Source organism: Sus scrofa, chromosome 14 (genome assembly GCF_000003025.6).
Source record: "Sus scrofa isolate TJ Tabasco breed Duroc chromosome 14, Sscrofa11.1, whole genome shotgun sequence".
Taxonomy (NCBI): Eukaryota; Metazoa; Chordata; class Mammalia; order Artiodactyla; family Suidae; genus Sus; species Sus scrofa.
The window spans coordinates 99,765,999-99,787,159 of NC_010456.5; the positions used below are offsets into that span (position 1 = coordinate 99,765,999).

The following is a 21,161-nucleotide window of genomic DNA, read 5'->3' on the forward strand; positions in this document are numbered from 1 at the left end:
ACTTCAAACTACCATGATGTCTCCAGAGTAGAGTCATGTCACGTGGGTCTTATCAGATTCAATATCTTACCCTGTGTCCTGTATTTTCGTGGATACTACATGTAGAACATTTAATCCTTTCAGCAATCCTGTGAGGAGACTACTCTTAGCCCTATTTTACAGGAGCAGGAATGGAGATTCAATGATGTTAATCACTTGCCCAGGGTCCAAAAGCAAGCAGGTGGCAAAGAGGGTTTCAAACTCTCATTTGCTTGGCTCCAAAACCCATAGGCATGCAACTCCTGTGCATGCTGGAGGGAGTTTCTTTGGGCAAGTGAAAAACTGAACCAGGAGTTCCCATTGTGGCACAGGGGAAATGAATCCGACTAGTAACCGTGAGGTTGCAGGTTTGATCCCTGGACTCTCTCAGTGGGTCGGGGATCCAGTGTTGCCATGAGCTGTGGTGTAGGTGGCAGACATGGCTCAGATCCCGAGCTGCTGTGGTGCCTGTGGCCAGCAGCTGTAGCTCCGATTAGACCCCTAGCCTGGGAACCTCCATTTGTTGCAGGTGGAGCCCTAAAAAGAAAAAAGATAAAAGAAAAAAAGCAAATATCCCTACCTTCTTCCAGTGTCAGGTTTTTTTGTTTTGTTTTGTTTTGTTTTAGCTTTTTAAGGCCACATCTGTGGCACATGGAGGTTTCCAGGCTGGGGGTCCAATCGGAGTTACAGCTGCTGGCCTATGCCACGGCAACATCAGATCTGAGCCAAGTCTGCGACCCACACCACAGATCACGGCAACGCTGGATACTTAATCTACTGAGTGAGGCCAGGAATCGAACCCGAAACCTCATGGTTCCTAGTTGGATTCATTTCTGCTGCGCCATGCAGGAACTCCAGTAGAGATATCTACAATTTTTTTTTTCCTTAGGAACCCAGAATAGAAGTGTGCCACCAACTTTGTGGTCACTGGACCACTTCCTGCTAAGGGACAGTATTAGACAAGGTGCCCAGGATGTCAGTGTGCTCTGCTTCTATACACAGGGAGACAAGCATTTTTTTCTTTAACATGTGTTTTATTTTTCATAGAGAGAATCTTTTTTTTCTGACAGCCACTTTCTTTCCAAAGCTTAGAACACCATATGCTCTTAAAAAGGGAGTAAATTTTTCAGCAAGGAAAAGAAAAATTTCAGCTGCCCTGCCCCTTTGCAGTTCAAATATCCTTCAAAACATCTGCTTCTATTTTATTTGTTTGCCTTTTGGAGAAAATCAAGGGCAAATTTGAGATAAATAAGAAGCAAAATATCTTCCTGAAATGCCCCAGTACCTGACTATCTGAAAAGATTTTGTTTGTTTAAAACATTGTTGGGGTGATTGATAGAAAATCTGGACAAACACCCATGATTAAGATGCAGTTAATACAAACCAAAAGTTCAGAGATTAACTACTATGTATACTGTATTAGAGCAGTTCCTTCCGGTGGATTCTGATGTGTTTGAAAATCAAGCACTTGTTAGGGAGGCAATTAACAAGATCATAACAAAGTTTCCACAGAAGATTAACAAAGCCTGGAGTTTATTCTGGATCTCAGCCTGTAGGGAGAAGGAACAGGCAAAAGAGAGGAAAAAACCATCACTGTGGACAAATTAAACTCAGGTGGGCGTTCGTGTGTACAGGTGGGCAGCAGCCCCTTAGGTTAAACATGCTGTGATGGGATCAGAGCCCTTTCTCAGGAATGCTGCAGCATTGAGCAATATCATCCCACCATCTGAATCTTACAAAGTATTTTCTTATTTGCTTACTTTGTTTTAAAATGGCTCTCTCTTTGTGTGTGGTAAAATTTACATATAAGTGAAACACCAGTCTTCAGTGTTCCGTGAGTTCCACCAAATGCAAACACCTCTGTACCTCAAAACCTTATTAAGGGGAAACATTGCCATCACCCAGAGGCAACTACTGTTCTGACCTGGCAAAGCAGTTTTCTCTCTTTAGGGACTTCCTCTGAATGGAGTCCTATGTAGTTTTTGTGTGTGTGTGTAAGACTTTGACTCAGAAAAAATGTTTTCCTTTATTATCATCCCCCTATCAGTGGTTCATTCCTCTTTATTGCTTTATTCCATTAGAAAAGTAGTCTACCATTTGGGGGGTTTGTTCTCATTTTTTTGTTTGTTTTTGTTATCTATTTTCCTCTTGATGGACACATGGTTATTTCCAGTTTTTGCCCCAAAAAGTTGCTAATAATATGAGTGTTCAAGTCTTTTTTGTGGGTATAAGTTTTTATTTCTCTTGCGTTAAGGTCTCTGAAGGCAATTGCTGAGTCATAGGGAAGTAAATATTCAGTTTTAGGAAAAACTGCCAGGTGTGTTTCTGAGATGGTTGGACCACTTTACACCTCCACTATCAACATATGAGAGCACATCCTTCCTGATATTAGATATTATCAGTAGCATCTCATTTAATTTGCATTTCTCCCATGACTAGTAACAATGAGGCTTTTTCATGTGCGTAGGAGCTATTTGTGTATCTTCCTTTGTGAAGTGCTGTTCAAATCCTTTGCCCATTTTAAAAAATTAGGTTGTCTTTGTATTATTGTGTTGCAGGTGTTCTTTGTTTATCTTCATGTTAGAGAACAGAGGGCATGCAAATGGCCCACTGAACTGAGAAGGCATCTCCAGACCCAAAAAACAAGGCAGGCAGCTCCATATAATCAATGGCTTAGTTTATTATAGGGTACCTTCCTCACAGGGTGGGATCAGGATTGGATCGACAACAATCCAGAGGCATTCACAGCTGTGCTCTGTGCCACGGAGGGGCTACCAGGACAATTTTATAGCTAACCTAGAGTATGGGGGTAGGTTCTTGGAAACGGGACGTGTATCTCTATGTCAAGATTTATGAATGTGTAACCACTTCTGTGGGCATCAGGAATACGTCAGTGAAGGTTTGGGGACTCACAGGGTGTAGAGGCCACCTGGTTCTAATGTTTATTGAACAATATCTGTGAAGTACAAAGCCCTTGATGACACAGAATGATTCACTTTATAGTATAGTCCTGGGTAAAGTCAGCATAAGAGCAGGGAAGACTATAAGGATCCAGAATGGCTTCAGTGATGCTCACTAACAGCCATACACTTCATACAGTAGGATCCATGTCTGAAACCCTCCTTCTCCTCCGAGGGGCACAGTTACTTGATCTTTTTGTCTGTATTTCCCCCTAAGATCATGCCAGGAATGCTACTTTGTTTAGTACTATACGCCCAGTGCCTAGGATGGCTCCTGGGACTTCGTAGGAGCTCATTCACATAAACATTTTCTGAAAGATTCAATGAATGAACAGAGAGACTTGACTTTGGGGCCTGACAGCCAGACACAATATTCTAGAATGTGATGGCTGTGATTAACCAGGAAATGGAGAGAAAGAAAATCTGAATGTTAACCTTGAGCTATAAAGTGTACTTGGCACAAAAGACTCAGGATACCCTCAGGGAATTTGTTCGCCCAGGGGAAATACGGCCAGATTCTCTCATGGACCAGCCTCATCTGTCCATGATTATGAATCCTGTCGTGCAGGCACCTGCCCCCCCCCCCCAGCCCCCGGCTGTCTCATGTGTTGTGTTCTGCAACTATGTTCATCACTTAGGTTCTGACCAGGTTTGTCTGGTGGATGATGAGAGCATCTAGCCGTGGAGAGTTTTAGGTAACTTAACCCAGGCGATCCCAGCTTTTAACCCCTTCCTCTTGGCTCCTGCTCCCATTGATAAGGCCGTTCCCTGCCAAGTGGCGCCTTTGCTGGACTCTGTGCCTCCCTAGCAGGTTCACCCTTGAGAGTGTGCACTGCCTTTCCCAGCCCCCAGGGGCCAGCAGGGGGCTCCTTCCTCCTTGGTCCTGAAGCTGTTTTCCTGGTCCTAATCCATCTGGCTCCAGCCCCTGGATTATTATCCACTGCATAATTGTATATCCACATTTGCAGGGAACTTGGCCATTTACAGAGCAGGTTCTCATCCATTATCCCATATAAGCCTCCAAACAGTCCTATTTGTATATCCCCTGATTTTTTTTCCACAAAGGGAAGGCTTCAAGAGGTGATTTAATTTGCTCCAGGATATAAGTTACCATGTGATGCAGAGTTTTCTAAGACTCTTTGGGTCTCATTCAAAGAACACTAATGTTTTCTTGGCTCTAGTGGGTGTATATGTACAGAGTTTAAAAGGCTTCCTAGATTTTTACGGTTTGACAACTTGGATTACATCTGTCATTAGAAATTTAATTACCACACCCAAGATACATATGGATCGTTTTCAACCTTTTAATTTTTATTTAACAACCGTTATAGTTTTCCCTGCCCCTACACCCCACCCCACCCCACCTTGGATCACATATTCACATATTATATTTTAAAATGTCTACCACAAACTGTATTTATTGACTCATTTTACCTTTTTTATTCATCAGGCATACACCTTCAGTCAAGGTTTAGGATCAGGATCTGTTCACCTGTGCCCTCGCAGGGCTGATACTATTACAGCTAAAATAAAGACATTCAAGATTTAAATTAGCCTCCAAGACTAATACTTGGTACATTTCCATTTCTGCAGGGCTTTTTGAAAGAGTAGCAAGTTGACCCTTTGGAAAACTGAAGCAGAGTTTAGTGGTTGTGAAAAAGGAGCCCAATGCACCATGCCTCCATCCAAGGATAAACTCTCAAGTCCCTGATGGCTGATATCTGGGTGGGAGCAGAAGGGGTATAACTGCCTTTAACCCTTTACTCCATGATCAGGGCCTCTCTCTGACTTTCTAGAGAGTGAGGCTCACACAGCCTCACCCTAGTATTTCCTCAGCAGCTGGAGTATTTGGCTGTTTTCAGTTCATGCCTATAGGACTTGGGAAGAACATGCATTTGTAGAAAGAAAGACATGCCCCTATAGCCATTACCTAAAGGTATACATTTGAAAATGTTATGGAACTAGAACTTTCATATAGTATCAAGAATTGTCTCATTCAGGAGTTCCCATCATGGCGCAGTGGTTAACGAATCCGACTAGGAACCATGAGGTTGCGGGTTCGCTCCCTGCCCTTGCTCAGCGGGTTGATGATCCGGCGTTGCTGTGAGCTGTGGTGTAGGTTGCAGACGCGGCTTGGATCCCGCGTTGCTGTGGCTGTGGTGTAGGCTGGTGGCTACAGCTCCGATTTGACCCCTAGCTTGGGAACCTCCATATGCCGTGGGGGCAGCCCAAGAAATAGCAAAAAAAAAAAAAAAAAAAAAAAAGAATTGTCTCATTCAAATCATACTTTGAAAGGGTCGTGATGGGTATTCTAAAGGCACTGTCTGTTTTTAAATTAGTAATTAATTACTCTGTATGCAGGTTATAAAAGAGGTGTTTCTGTTAGGGAAAACTATCATCTGCTATTTTATTATTTTCTTATATTTACACAGGAGATTTTTATTATTTTATTAATCAAATATTCTTCTTGCTCTTGTTTTCTAGGAGAACCAGCAGAAATCCACCAATGTTGTCTATCAGGCACATCATGTGAGCAGGAATAAGAGAGGGCAGGTGGTTGGAACAAGGGGCGGATTCCGAGGCTGTACTGTGTGGCTGACAGGTAGGCCATGTTGAAATAGATATATATTTTTTTAATTAAAAATTGATGGTGACACACAACTTTAAGGAAAATTGCATAATGTGGTATAATATTGTATGTGTATTTTAACATTAGAAGGAGGCTGAGAGCTGTAGTAGTAAACTTGGGTGTTAGTCCTAACTCTACCCATCAGTGAAAAGAGAAATAGGACTTTCATCAAGTCAGGGAATGTCCCTAGTTCTCCATTTTTCACCTTTTTGGCAGGAAAGGATGAGTCAAGTTGATTATGACATTCTCTTTCAGGTCTAGGGTATTCTGTAATTTTTTTTTTTTTTTTTTTTTTTGCCTTTTGTCTTTTTAGGGCCACACCTGCAGCATATGGCAGTCCCCAGGCTAGGGGTTGAATCAGAGCTGCAGCTGCTGCTGGTCTACACCACAGTCGTAGCAACATGGGATCCGAGCTGTGTCTGCAACCCATACCACAGCTCACGGCAATGCAAGATCCTTAACCCACTGAGCAGGACCAGGGGTCGAACCTGCATCCTCATGGTTACTAGCTGGATTCACTAACCACTGAGCCACGACGGGAACTCCAGAATTCTGTAATTCTCAATTTCATGCCTAAACACACTTACTGGCAGTTATGAAAGGGGCTCTCCTAATTTGATATCGGGCTTTTGACTGCCCATTAGAGAGATTCGCTCTTGTTTTCTGATGTTTTAATATTCTAGGGGGTATTTCACTTATTTAAAAAAAAAAAATTAAAGGGCTTCCCATTGTGGTTCAATGGGTTAAGGACTCTACTTTGTGAGGATGTGGGTTCTTTCCCTGGCCTCACTCAGTGCGTTAGGAATCTGCAGTGTGGGTGGCAGATGTAGTGGGGATCAGATTTCTCTGTGCTGTAGTGTAGGCCTACAGCTGCAGCTCTGATTTGACCCCTGGCCTTGGAACTTTTATATGCTGCAGATGCGGTTGTAGAAAGAAAAAAGATTAAAATCTGTGCAAGAAGAAAAACTACTTTTTTCTATGAAGCTGAGGATTGTCCCTCATATATAAAAATAACCCACTCCCACTGAGGTACCAAATGAATTCCCTTTTCTTGTGTTCTTCTAGCCCCAGAATGTCAAAGCTAAGGGTTAGTGACAGAACCAGGGTTAATCCTGGGCTGTCACTTTCTATTCTGAGTACAAGGTAGAAGAAGTTGATTCCTGCGAATATAAGTCTGACATGGGCTGGACTCAAAAAAATAAAGTTCACTTTGTAGACATAACATTTTAATGGAGATGAGCTCAGATGCAAATATATGTTTATCCAGGTTATGAAATCAACTTATGTGTTACTCTCTGCTCATGAATGCTTATTTATTCTAACCTGAAGATAATTCTAAAGATGACGGCAAGCAAGTACCTACCTTTGCATTTTTTCTTACTATTCTGAATCTTTCCTGTTCCTGTCAAAAGCAGCTTCATTCTTCCTTTTCAAGTTATATCCTAGTGCCTGTAGCACTTGCTTTTGGTTCATTCACCCCTGGAACAACCTTTCCAGCTTCCATAATGAGGCTGGACAGTGGGCAAGGAGTCTGCTATATTCCTAAAGGCAAATTCACCTACCATGATTCTTAAAGTGTTTCCCCTGGCTCCCTCTGAGAGACGTGATATGCAGCAGTGGATGAAACAGCTGGGCTCCAGACATTTCCCTCTTGCTACGTATTTGCTTTCATGAGATGTTTTGCCTTTGTGTGTTTGAATCAGGGAATACACACAGAGTCCATTTTTCCTAATGTGAAACACCCTCGGAAAGACAAAAAGAACTGGTAGAAGAGAAAAAAAAAAATCTCAACGGTGTGCTTCCCCTGTCTTTTCTTTCTCTCAGAAAGTCACCTTTTCCTAGTTTATTTATTTATTATTATTAATTTTATTTTTGGCTTTTAGGGCCACATCTGCAGCATATGGAGGTTCCCAGGCTAGGGGTCGAATCAGAGCTATAGCCACCAGCCTACACCAGAGCCACAGCAACATGGGATTGGAGCCACGTCTGCGATCTACACCACAACTCACAGCAGTGCCGGATCCTTCACCCACTGAGCGAGGCCAGGGATCGAACCTGCATCCTCAGGGATACTAGTCAGATTCGTTTCCACTGAACCACAACAGGAACTCATCTAGTTTATTTTTTATTCTGATATTATAGAGGTCAAATCCAGCAAATCAGGAGAAACAAAATACTACAAGTCCAGGAGAAACAAAATACTACAGTCTAGATTTTGAGCTCTTAAGTAATTTTGGCAGGTAGCATTTCTTTCCCTTTCTTCTTACATTCTCCCTCATGTAGAAATTATAAAGTGTGTTCCTAATCATTGTACTTTGAAACCATGGTAAATGGCACATGGTAACTCTGCTCTCTTGTAAAGACTCCAAAACACCTAAGAATATATGATAGCTCTAAATACATCTGCAGCCTCATTCAGGATGGTTCTCTGTCTTTGTGTTTTGAGTCATTTTGGAAAAATCTTGAAAACAAAAGGACAAAAGTATGTGGGCTCTGCAGTCAAATGGCTGTTTAGCAGCATCTTCAAGAGAGGTGGGCCTCCCAGTCTCTAAGGGCTGGTTGTCCCCTCCACTCTGGCTGGTTGCTGTCATAAAAGGATATAAGAACACCGCTGCCAGGTCTTCTGATTTTTTTCAAGAGAAGCTCAAATCTGGGTTTGTATTACACAACTTTCTAATCTTTAAATACTCGGGGGGGGGTTCCCCACTGTGGCTCAGTGGGTTATGAACCCAACTGGTATCCATGAGGACACGGGTTTGATCTGACATTGCTGTGGCTGTGATATAGACTGGCAGCTGCAGCTCCGATTCAACCCCTAGCCTGGTAACTTCCATATGCTGCAGGTACAGCCATAAATAGCAAAAATGAATGAATGAATGAATTAATAAAAAATACTCTGCAGGCAAAATGTTACTGACTTGGGACCTTGGAGTCTTTAATCAATAGAAATTGATAAGAGACCAGATGAGGAATTCAGGCAAGGCCTTCTTGGGATTCTTGCTGTAGCAGAAGGGAGTGAAAACAAGACATAGGTGCCCTTGCTCACTCCTGATGTGGGGTAGAATTGGTTCCTTAGGTGGGGTAAGATGGGGCAGATTGGCGGGTTGGGCTTTAGGGGTCAGCTTAGGTGGTCTGCTGACCCTCTTGGTGGTTCTGTGTGCAGGGATCATGTACGGTACCCTGCTTTTGCACCCAGCACCTCAGAAACGGCAGTTGGGGAGTTCCAGCTTTGGTACAGTGGGTTAATGATCAGGCTTATCTCTGTGGAGGTGCCAGTTTGATCCTGGTCCAGTGCAGTGGGTTAAGGATTTGGTGTTGCTGCAGCTGTGGCATAGGTTGCAGCTCTGGCTTGGATTTGATTCCTGACCTGGGAAATTCCATAGGGAGTAGGTGCAGCCAAGAAGAAAAAGAAATGGCAGTTGGTTTTTGGACCTTTTGTATCTTATTGTACATAACTGCCCCACCTATGCACACATGAAGTCATTTATAGTCCCTTATAGTTTCTTTGTGTTCTGTTGCTCCAGGAGACATTTGTTAAGGTTCAAGCATTCCAGTAAAGTGCCAGACCTAACTCAAAAGCAGACACATCAAGGACCATATGTACCCCCCACAAGGCCTCCCCATTGACGAATCCCCTTTGCTTTGAAAGACTATAATCCTAATAAGGGACAAAATTTATTTCACGATTTGAAAGAAATGCAAGTACTTGACTTGTAGTAAACTACGCTTCTTCTAGATTTGAATTTTTTTTTTAAATTTTATGGCCATATCCTCAGCATATGGAAGTTCCTAGGCCAGGGATTGAATCCAAGGCACAGCTGCGACCTACGCCATAGCTACTGCAATTCTGGATCCTTTAAGCCACTGAGCCGAGCCAGGGATCAAACCTGTACCTCCACAGCGGCCTGAACTGCTGCAATCAGATTCTTAACCCACTACGCCATGGTGGGAACTCCAAGATTTGAGTGGTTTTGATTTGTGGTCAATCCAATGATTGTAACTAGGGTTTAGTGACACTTGAATTAGGTAAAAAATTAGGATCAGTTCACAATTAGGATCAGATCACAATTTATCATCTTAAACACTCTGAGGCAATGCCGGTCTCGTCTTGCTTGTTCTGACCAGGTCTCTCTGGGGCTGGAAAAACAACAATTAGTTTTGCTCTGGAAGAGTATCTCGTCTCCCATGCCATCCCTTGCTACTCCCTCGATGGAGACAATGTCCGTCACGGCCTCAACAAAAACCTCGGATTCTCTCCTTGGGACAGAGAAGAGAACATCCGCCGGATTGCCGAGGTGGCCAAGCTGTTTGCCGATGCTGGTCTGGTCTGCATTACCAGCTTCATTTCTCCTTTTGCAAAGGTAAAAACGTTCTGGCATCGCACACACGTCCCACACACAGCGCCAGTGCCCTCCAACTGCCAGGACGAGGAGCTGGCGAAGGGGAAGACGAGATGAATGAATGCCATACTTTCAGTTTCCTCCACTATCTCTCCTCCCCTCACAACCCCTTGACGCCCTCATTTCCTTTCTTTCCTTGGTTAGAAAGAATGTCCCGTCATTTCCAGAGGCCAGGGCACCAGTTGGCATAAACTCTTCCACTTTCACAATTATAAGGTATCCTTGGCCAGAGTTGAAAGGAGGAGAAAAGTTCTAAAGCTTGGTCATTTTGTTTTTTTTAAAAAAAAAAATCAGAGGGCTTAGCTCAAGAAAGAAAACAGCAGTTCTCTGCCAACGCATCAGGCTATGTGTGCTTAATTGCTTAATGTTCAAATCAGCGAGGTGCCGTTTTACTCTTCCTGTTTTAAAACTGGGAGATTTCTGTGAGCTACAAATAAGACATTGTGTGCTTTGAACCCATCCTTAGAATGAAATGCTCTCATATTGCCAGCCCTGTCTTTTAGTTGGGATTCTTTTCCCTTTTTTTTTTTTTTTAAAGTCCTTGAGAGAGTTGTTTACCAGAGTGAAATTTCTGGACTTTCTCTAAACGGCTGGTTTCCTGCCACCTCTGCCAAGCACAAACCCCAGTGTTATCTTAAGGCTATGCAAGTCGAGAGCACACAGTGTTTGGTGATGAGGAATTTCATTGTGAAACCTCTTCTTATGCTCTTAAATGTGATTTTTTCCAGGATCGTGAGAACGCCCGCAAAATCCATGAGTCAGCAGGACTGCCATTCTTTGAGATATTTGTAGATGCGCCTTTAAACATTTGTGAAAGCAGAGATGTAAAAGGCCTCTACAAACGGGCCCGGGCTGGGGAGATCAAAGGTAGGAAGGTCAGCTCAGCGCCACCTTTGTCAGTTACTTATGCCACCGATTCTTACAGTCTGGCCCCAGAAATCTGAACCTTCAAAACCTCTTTTCTAAAATTGCATATAGCACACACAACTTTTTAATCAAACCATAATATCTTCAGTGTGTCCGCGGGCTTATTAAAATGTGGGCATGTATTTTTAAAGAACGTTCACCCCAGCCACAAGCAATCAAGTTCAGAGAACACAAATGGATTTATGTATGTGAGTGTGTGTGTAAGAGGTATTTCAGAGCTCTACTTCTTCTTATCTTCTTTTTCCAGAGGGCTTGGACTCAGCTAGCCAGATTTTGTTGAAAATTGGGGCTTTCTGTATTGAAAACACAGCTGTGTATGTCTTTGCCTGTGGCTAGAGGTCAAGGATGATTGTTTGACCTTTTCTGTTTCAATCTGAACACAGTGGTTTAATATAACACGTTATTCCAACGTATGTTATGTCTTATTGATTTAAAAGATTGGGAGTTCCCGCTGTGGCGCAGTGGGTTAAGAATAGCAGCTGGGGTCCCTGCAGAGGTGTGAGTTCAATTCCCAGCCCAGCGCAGCAGGTTAAAAGATCTGGTGTTGCCGCAGCTGCGACTCAGATTCAATCCCTGGCCTGGGAACTTCAATGTGCCACAAGCACGGCCATAAAATTAAAAAAAAAAAAAGATTGTTCCGTTGGTGTAGATATGATTTTCACCCTCCTGTCTTGCAGGGTTTACAGGTATTGATTCTGATTATGAGAAACCTGAAACTCCCGAGCTTGTGCTTAAAACCAATTTGTCGTCCGTGAGCGACTGCGTGCAGCAGGTGGTGGAACTCCTCCAGGAGCAGGTGGGTGGGCTGAAAGTCTTTTTTAAAAAAATAATACTATAAAGTCATGAAAGTTTATCTGTTTCCTGAAGTGTTCCTTTTATAGTTTTCATTCCAAGTTGTTACCACGTCTATTCATTTCAGAACATTGTACCCCACACTATAGTCAAAGGCATCCATGAACTCTTTGTGCCAGAGAATAAACTGGACCAAGTCCGAGCTGAGGCTGAAACACTCCCTTCGTTATCTATTACCAAGGTAAGAGGTGCAAACTGGCTAGAGGAGAATTAGATTATTACAATACCATTCATTATAATCCATTTACTCTTACTCCTTTTTTTTTTTTTTTGTCTTTTTAGGGCCACACCTGTGGCATATAGAGGTTCCCAGGCTAGGAGTAGAATCAAAGCTGTTGCTGCTGGCCTACTCCACACCACAGCAACACAAGATCTGAGCCGCATCTTCGACCTACACCACAGTTCATGGCAACACCAGATCCTTAACCAGGGAGCGAGGCCAGAGATCGAACTCAAGTCCTCGTGGATACTAGTCGGGTTTGTTAACCACTGAGCCATAATGGGAACTCCCATTTATTCTTACTCTTTATGATAGGGTAGGTATGCATAAGGAAAATGCAGTGTCCATAAAGAAAAATGCTTCATTTTGCCAATTTTTTTACTTCTTCCCCAAGAAAATCTCTCCCTAAGAATTGCCACAAGACAGCTCAGAGGCAGACCGGGAAGGTGACTTCTCTATTTGCTGAGGACAATTTTATATAGTGTCGTTATACCTTAAGTTGTACCAGCGTGCAGGCATCAGACAGTGATTATTTGCTGGCAGTTGCCAAGAAAATAATTAGTCCAGAATACAAGTGTTTCTTGGACCACTGAGGTGGAATTTGAGGAAAACAAAAAAGCAACTCTGATCTAAAGTGATATGAATGCCTTGATCTTTTTTTTTTTTTTTTTCTACTCTGCAAATCCCACTCCTCCCTCATCAGGGGGAGCCCCGTCTGAGGAGAAGGGGACAGCTTTGGTGGCATTGATTTTAATACCTGGAAGATGTAAAATGAAATCCCAGCAAACAGCCCTGCAGATGCTGTAGCCTTTTTATGGGCTAGTTTTAGCTGGGTCATATAAGATGAGCAACTCTTCATTGGTAATCTTTTAGTAGCCTTAAAACCTTGGACATTTTTCGGGAGTTCCTGTTGGGGCTCAGCAGTAGCGAACCTGACTAGTATCCATGAGGACTTGGGCTCATCCTTGGCCTCGCTCAGTGGGTTAAGGTTCTTGCATTGTTGTGGCTGTGGTGTAGGCTGGCAGCTCTGATTCAACCCCTAGCCTGGGAACCTTCAAATGCCACGGGTGTGGCCCTAAAAACCAAACCAAAACAAAACAAAACAAAAAAGCGAACTTGGACATTTTTCTTTTTCTTTGCTTTCTTTTTTTTTTTTTTTTTTTTTTTTTGTCTTTTCCCCTTTTCTAGGGCCACTCCTGCAGCATGTGGAGGTTCCCGGGCTAGGGGTCTAAACGGAGCTGTAGCCACCAGCCTACACCACAGCCACAGCAACTCGGGATCCAAGCCGCGTCTGCGACCTACACCACAGCTCACAGCAATGCCGATCCTTAACCCACTGAGCGAGGCCAGGGATTGAACCCACAACCTCATGGATCCTAGTCGGATTCGTTAACCACTGAGCCACGACGGGAACTCCACCTTGGACATTTTTCTAAGAGACTGAGTAATTGGAGCATGTATCAGCTCATGAAGACCCCAGACTTTAGTAAGTTATGACAGCTTTACGAACTGAACTCCCTGATGCCACATAATACATTCTGAGCACTCCAGTGCTCTGGGCAGATGAGAAACACACAATTATAGTGTAGAATGGAGTTCCCTGGTGACCTAGCAGGTTAAGGATCTGGCATTGTCACCTCTATGGCTTGGGTTGCTGCTGTGGCACAGGTTCAGATCCCTGGCCTGGGAATTTCTGCTTGCCGAAGGGCACAGCCAAAAACAAAAAAAATAGTAGTAATTACAGTGTGGAATAATAGTTCCAAGAACAAAATGGTTTGCAAGGTATAGAAGAACTTCAAAGAATCTAATGATTATTTCTTTTGATCTTGTGGATGACAGGAAAGATTACAGAGCAGTGGCCCATGAGCTGGGTTTTTAAAAATTATTTATTTATTTATTTGTGTTTTTAGGGCCACACCTGCAGCATATGGAAGTTCCCAGGTGAGGAGTCAAATCTGAGCTGTAGGCACTGGCCTATGCCACAGCTACAGCAATGTCAGATCCATACCATCTCTGCAATCTACACCACAGCTCACAGCAATGCCAGATCTTTAACCCACTGATCAGGGCCAGGGACTGAACCTGGGTCCTCGTGGATGCTAGTCAGATTTGTTTCCACGGAGCCATGATGGGAACGCCTGAGCTGGGTTTCAAATGACAGAGTTTTCAAGAAGAGGGGAAGATGGGCTTGAAACTCCATGTGTTTAGATTATACATTGTCCGGCACCATTGGTGAGCAGGCCCCCAAGTGGGGAGTGGCTGGAGGTGGACATCCCTACATGAGCCACTAGAACCAGAGCTTGAAGGGCTTTCGGTATCATGCTAAGAGTTTTGGACATTGATCGTAGAGTCAATGGTTTGCCCAATTCAGTCAAGTAACTAGCACATTTGGTTAACAACAACAAAAAAGTAGCCAAAACAGAATTTTTGTTGAAAATAAATGAACAGTGAATTGTCAACACAGTTACACATCGTAAGAATAGATACAGTTTAAAGAAATTCTCCCAATTTAAAATCTTTTCACTGTTCTCCCATTGGAAGGTTCTAGACTCAAACTTACCCTGTTCCTAGATCATGGGTCAGCATTACCCATGCATTGCCAGAATTTAGGAAACACCTAAAACATAAAAGGTTTTGGAGTTCCCACTGTGGAGAAGTGGATTAAGAATCCAACTGTAGCCTCTTGGGTCACTGCAGAGGTTTGGGTTCAATCTCCAGCCCAGCACAGTAAGTTAAAGTATCCAGCATTGCCACAGCTGTGGCTCGGATTCAATCCCTGGCCTGGGAACATCCTTATGCCACAGGTACGGCCATCAAAAAACCAAAAAAAGCCAAAAACTGAATATAAATAAATAAAAGCTTCTGCCTTCATTCTCCTGTCAACAGAATAACAAAGGACTGGCAGATGGCTGGCAGAGCTTATGGAATTGTTCACCTGCTTTTTGTGTTTTGCAGCTGGATCTTCAGTGGGTCCAAGTTTTGAGTGAAGGCTGGGCCACTCCTCTTAAAGGTTTTATGCGAGAGAAGGAATACTTGCAGGTTATACACTTCGGCACCCTGCTTGATGGTATGGGTTTTTGGTTTGTCTGTTTCTTACTCTCTATTATTATTAAAGACAAAAAACTTTCTCAGAAGTCTTCACAGGAACAAGAAATGCTAATCCTTGGCTTGTAAATCCTATTTTGAAAATATTTCGATTATTTAAGGTGTGTTCAATTATGTATAAGCTTTCATTTTTAGGATTTTTTTAGGGGGTTATCTTCAAACTATTACTGATTATTTAAAACAAAGGAACCGAAAAATGAAGGTTTAACTTGCACACTAAGCCAAGGTTAAGGCTTTTCCCCCTCCACCTGCCTGTTGTCGGCTTTGACACTCAGAAGGCAGTGAACAGTCAGAAGCACCATTGTCAGCTGCTCAGACCATCCTGGGGAAGCCAGGATGAACTCAGCACTCACTGCTGACTTGCAGGAAACCTCCCATCCTCCAGGTTTCTCCATCAAACATTATTGCAGTAGCTGCTTTTTTTGGTGGGTAACAGAGTGTCGATATTCATGTCCATACATGAAATATATTAGCATGGTTTCAGGCACTAAACTCTTAACATGGGATGTTAAGGCAGCTGTCTGGGTACAAGCTGAATGGCTTGTAGAGAATTGATCTGGTCAAGGTTGGAAGGATGTGTCATTCAGAACACTTCCTGATACTTCTATGATCATTTCCTTCCTAGAACTGCCTGACCTTATCAAATAGAACTTATCTATTGCAAGATCTTGGGGAATGGCTGCTATGTGGGGAAGGGATAGTAATAGAGTCATACTCAATTTGTCTTACTGAGCAGGGCTCTAAACCTTTTAGGAAATAGGATCAGATATTCTTCCTTAAGAAGGACGTTCATGTTCTAGGCTTGTGCCTCTGCCTGGGGAATGAGACATAAAGCAACCCCAGTTGTAGTTAGGATTCAAAACTCCCCATAACCTCCAGAAGCCTTCATAATTACTATGTAAATCAATGAATAAAAATTGATACCAGGGATATATCCTGCTGCCCAGCTCTGCCTAAGTAGAGGCAGAATATAGTAGTGGATGAGAGTGAGCTGTGAGGTCAAACCCAGTGACTAGCTATGAACCTAAGGCAAATTACTTAAACTCTCTGGTCCTCAGTTGCCTCTTCTGTAAAATGGGATGTTAATAACAGTACCCACCTCATTGGGATGTTGAAAGTTTAAAAGAATATCTGGTCTATTAGTAAATGTTCCACGTATTAAGAACTCCCTTCTGCATACAATTAAAAGGATTTGAACGTCTTGAACAGACCAAGTGGCTTATCTATAGTCACACCCCTTTGGATGTAGCGCAGATAGGATATCCATCAGTTATTCCCAACAAATATTTATCGAGTGTTCTCAGATGCCAGCGTTTGTTCTAGCTGCTGGAGACAAATAATGAAGCCAGATATAAGCTTGCTGGAACAAGCAGTACAGTTCATCTTCTGAACCCTAGTCCAGAGGGATTTTCCCACCACGCCAGTGGTTGTCAAACTTTTTTTTCCTTTTTTTGTTTCCAGGCTAGGGGTTGAATTGGAGCTACAGCTGCCAGTCTATGCCACAGCCACAGCAAGGCCAGATCTGAACTGCATCTGTGATCTATATCACAGCTGATGGCAATGCCGGATCCTTTAACCCAATGAGCAAGGCCAGGGATTGAACCTACATCCTCATGAATACCAGTTAGATTCTTAACCTGCTGAGCCACAATGGGAACTCCTAAGAGACAACTTCTTGCTGAAGGTGGAGGGGCTATTGACATATGATATAATTATTTAAAAACAGATAATCATTTAAATAATGCTTTTGGATTGTATTGAACAACATTCAATACAACTTCTGGTTTCACCAGCTTTTTGCCATCATATATTCTCTATTTTTAGAAATAGCTGTAGCAAAGATCTTAGTAAATTTGTATGTTATATATATGAAGCTTCATGATCAGAATTTGTTCCTTAATGTAGTTGCTTTATAATTATTTTGGTGGAGAGCTGAAAACAACATGTTTCTTAATTGTGTTTGTATTTCTCCAGGCATGTTCCTTCCTGGTATGTACTTCAACTTTCCAAATAGTTAAATTATTATAATTGGATATGTTAAATTAATTAGAAATGGTATGGCCATAACTAAAAAAAAAAAAAAAATCTAAATGAACCAGTTGGAATTGCTAACAATTCATGATCCAACCAGTTATTATAGAATAATGCTACGTTCTTCTGTTGATAGGAGTCCAAGAAACAGGAAATTTCTGGATCAGATGCAGCCGTTGTTTATAATGTTGTATTTGGCTGACAAAAGTAAACTTGCTTCTAAATTTTTGTGGCACATTTTGTTCCCGAGATTTTTTTAAATGTATGATCCTCTCTGCTAATTACTTCTACTGAGTGTTGGTCCTCATTTAGTTTCATAAATCTGGAAAGTTTTCTTCCAAGGCATTTATAAAGCATTTTTAATTGATGAAGGATAAATCAATTCTAGATGCAGTTTAAAGTGGATGCACCTGGTTGGATTGTGGATGCTTGTACTTCATTTGTTTGTGATGTATGATTGTGCATGAATTTAATTTCAAGCTATGATTATTGATAGTTATAAAACTAGGAATAAACACATACCAGCTTCAACTGTAAACTTCTGCACTGTACCAGAGTGAAAAGGTAAAATTCTGAAGACCTCATTTCTCTTGAGTATTGTTTTCCTCCCTGTTGTTCTTCCTCGAAAAAGACTAGTTAAGCAATAGCAAATTTAAGTTTTTGCCTAGAAACCGTCCCAAACAAATGATAAGCAGATCTACAAGATTAAAACAACAGGCCTGAAAATTATTTAAAGCAAAAGCGAAATCATTCAGTTAAAAATGAAGTTAAATATTGGACCAACTGTGGCTAAAAAACCCAGGATACTCTTCCAAAGTGAGATATACTGCAGTAAAATCATCAGGATGGTTCAAACCAGAGCTGAAGCACAGGATGGAAAAAGGCTGAAAGCCCAAGTCAATATTTAAAACCATGAAGGATATTTCAGACAGGGTTAAATTGGAGGATAAGTTATGTATTAGAAAAGCTGATTAAGATGATAGGGAAATCCCAGTAAATCTGCTTATGCCTGTGTGGAGTTGTAGGTACAGGTATATGGGATCAGCTGGCATCATTACTTGGCAGAACTCCCTGCCACAGCATCCCACAGCATCCCACAGAGGGGCTGTCTCAACAACCTGTCAGGGCATGCATTTCCTTGGCTGGGATTTTCACTCAAGGCCAAGATGGAGATGGATCAGAGGCTACATTGGGCTGGAACCTAGCAGGCCAAAGGAGGTAATGGCAACAGGAAAGTGAGCATTCTTTGGATTTCAACCCAGAATAATTGAGGGAAGACAGCACTGCAGGCATGTTGCAGGCAGAGCCGTGCTTCCTCCAGCATCCCACCCACCTTTTGCTTTGCGTCTTGTTTTACTTTACTTTGGTCAAGGCACTCTTGTTAAGCAGTGTGATCTGCAATCCACAATCCACAGAAAGTAAAACTTCTAATTAAAGCACCAGCATCCTTGAAGGTGTTATTCTTTGTTAGCCTCCCTCCCTTTGTAACAACTAGAGTATGTGGTGAGTTTGATCATCTTTCATCATAAACTTCTGCTGATATACTGCTTTACATTATGCCTCCTCCCAGCAAGCCAGGGATACACATTTTATTTATGATCCTGTTTTCCAAGTGGAAAAATTGAGCGCAGAGTGTGAGTGACACAGGTAGTAAATGGGAAATGGCTTGGCTGTGTTTAGTGCTCTCTGCGCAGGGCTTGCTTGAACTACTCGTACTGCCTATGAACTTTGAAACAAAGGAGGTAATTGAGTGATGAAACTCATTACTCTCTGTGTGCAATATCTTCCTTGTGGTTTAGAAGGCTCCCAGAGCAGGATGCAGGAGTTTATGACGAATAGGATTTCTTTATTGCCAGAAGTTGCCATTTATATCCTGTGACATTCTTTACGTCCTATTAACTTTTGGAGAATATTTTAAATCTGCAAAGTGATATGCCTCTAGACTTTTGTTTTCTAACTATCAGGGAGAGGGTTATGCCTCAAGGGAATGGAACTTAGATCTCTAATCTTTAACTCTATCAGAGGTGGTCTAAATGTTGAATTTTGCAAGTTAGATTTAAAAGACTTCATTAATCTATGGTACATTTCCTCCAATTCATAAATAACAGCATTTGTTTCCTGTTTTGAACTCCTGAGTTTCTATTAGGGAAAACTAAATCTGATTCCATATTGGATCTGTGTCTTTAACCTTTGTATACTATTGCCTTTGCTACAAATTAATCATCAAAAAGGTGTTGCCTATAAGCCTAAATTATACATAATTGCCCATCTCTGGGAACTCTGCCTCCCATGTAATGAGTGTTAAGGTAAAATACTTTGTTTAGCTCACAGAAAACATCTTGACCAGGACAAGTTAATAACTAAAGGGATGTTGCCTATAAGCTTAAATTATACATAATAGCCCATCTCTGGGAACCCTGCTTCCCTGGTAATGAGCTTTAAGCTAAAATACCTTTGTTTAGCTCACAGGAAACACGCAGAGTAGGTGCACCTGTGAATGGCTGCAGGCAAAAGAAATGAACACATTCCCTCCAGGGTCTGACCAGAAGCAGGAAATATTTGATTTTTATCCCCTCCCCTTTTAGTATAAAAGAAGCCTGAATTCAGAGAAGATGTTTCTTTGGGACATGAGTCTGCCATCTTCCCAGTCTGCTGGCTTTCCCAATAAGTCACTATTCCTTGCCCCAGCAACTCTTTTCTTGATTTGTTGGCCTGTGGTGCAGTGAGCAGTAAGAACTTGAACTCGGTAACAAGTTCAATGTTTTCTTTACTCATCTTCCTTTTATTCCCTTCCTAGTCTTGAACTTGGGACCTCCCTCCCCCGACCCCGCCAATCTCCCTCATATTCTTTAGTGTTACGTATTTAATTCTGTGCTTCATTTTCTCGTTTTGAGTACAAATGAAACCTGACATATTTGTTAGAATGTTGGGGCACTATTACAAAAAGGGGGAAGAGCTGGGTAAGTTCTTTTACATTACCTGGCTCATAGTCTGAATCCATGGGAGGTTGGTTCCAGGACCCAAGGTGGATGCCAAAACCTGCGGATGCTCCTGTCCCACAGCCCACTCTCTGCTTTATCTGTGGGTTCCTCATCAGTGTGTCAGCCAAAGGGGGACCCTGTATTAGGCTTGCTCTCCACGAGGTGGTTGAATCGTGGGCTTTGCCAACCTTTATTTTGTTTAATTGGATTTTAAAAGTGTGTTGAGGATGGGACTGAATTTTAAAAAGGGGGAACTTGGAAGGAAGACATCCCCTATGGTCTTCCAAATCAGTTACTGAAGCCACCTCCACAATTTGAAACTCGGCCCTCCTTTCACAAATGGTCTATCTCCTGCTTTGAGAAACTTGTCAAGGACTCATCACAGACTCTAGAGAAGCTGGTACAGTGAGCACAACCATATGAGTCTTAGGTCTTGACACCTTTTGCAGGCAGTTGTGTGGAAGGGACACTGGGCACAGTTGAGTCCTCCTTACACGACAGCACATCTCGGATCCCGTATCCATGTACCACGTGGCTCTTTCCACAGATGGAGTGATCAACATGAGCATCCCCATCGTATTGCCTGTCTCCACGGACGATAAGACGCGGCTGGAAGGGTACAGTGAGTTTGTCCTGACACACGAAGGACAGAGGGTGGCGATCTTACGAGACCCTGAATTCTACGAACATAGAAAAGAGGAGCGTTGTTCTCACGTGTGGGGCACGACGTGTGCAAAACACCCCTATATCAAAGTAAGTGGCCAAACCTTTGGAAGGGCTCTCTTTCAAGTTAGGATTAAAATAATTCTTTTTAGTTATTTATAAAACAGAAACAAACTCACAGATTTTGAAATCAAATTTAGGGTTGCCAAAGGGGGGAACCATGGTGGGGGAGGGATAAATTAGGAGATTGGGATTAACACACACACTACTGTATAAAAATAAGTAGCTAACAAGGACCTACTCTGTAGCACAAGGAAGTCTACTCAATACTCTGTGGTAACCTATATGGGGAAAAGAATGGATGTATATGTATAA

At 42.3% G+C, this 21,161-nt stretch overlaps 1 protein-coding gene across 3 annotated transcripts in view; it reads left to right on the forward strand.

Moving 5' to 3' along the window:
• Nucleotides 1–21,161, forward strand: part of PAPSS2 (3'-phosphoadenosine 5'-phosphosulfate synthase 2) — a 98,048-nt gene that overhangs the window by 47,700 nt on the left and 29,187 nt on the right. For 2 of the 3 annotated variants that reach the window (XM_021073102.1, XM_021073105.1), the window contains exons 2-9: nucleotides 5,463–5,580; nucleotides 9,733–9,968; nucleotides 10,736–10,874; nucleotides 11,612–11,730; nucleotides 11,854–11,967; nucleotides 14,962–15,073; nucleotides 17,086–17,100; nucleotides 20,671–20,876. In XM_021073102.1, the coding sequence (XP_020928761.1) occupies nucleotides 5,463–5,580; nucleotides 9,733–9,968; nucleotides 10,736–10,874; nucleotides 11,612–11,730; nucleotides 11,854–11,967; nucleotides 14,962–15,073; nucleotides 17,086–17,100; nucleotides 20,671–20,876 (1,059 nt within the window). The remainder of the gene's footprint in view (nucleotides 1–5,462; nucleotides 5,581–9,732; nucleotides 9,969–10,735; nucleotides 10,875–11,611; nucleotides 11,731–11,853; nucleotides 11,968–14,961; nucleotides 15,074–17,085; nucleotides 17,101–20,670; nucleotides 20,877–21,161) is intronic. The other variant, XM_021073104.1, reaches the window with a different exon arrangement.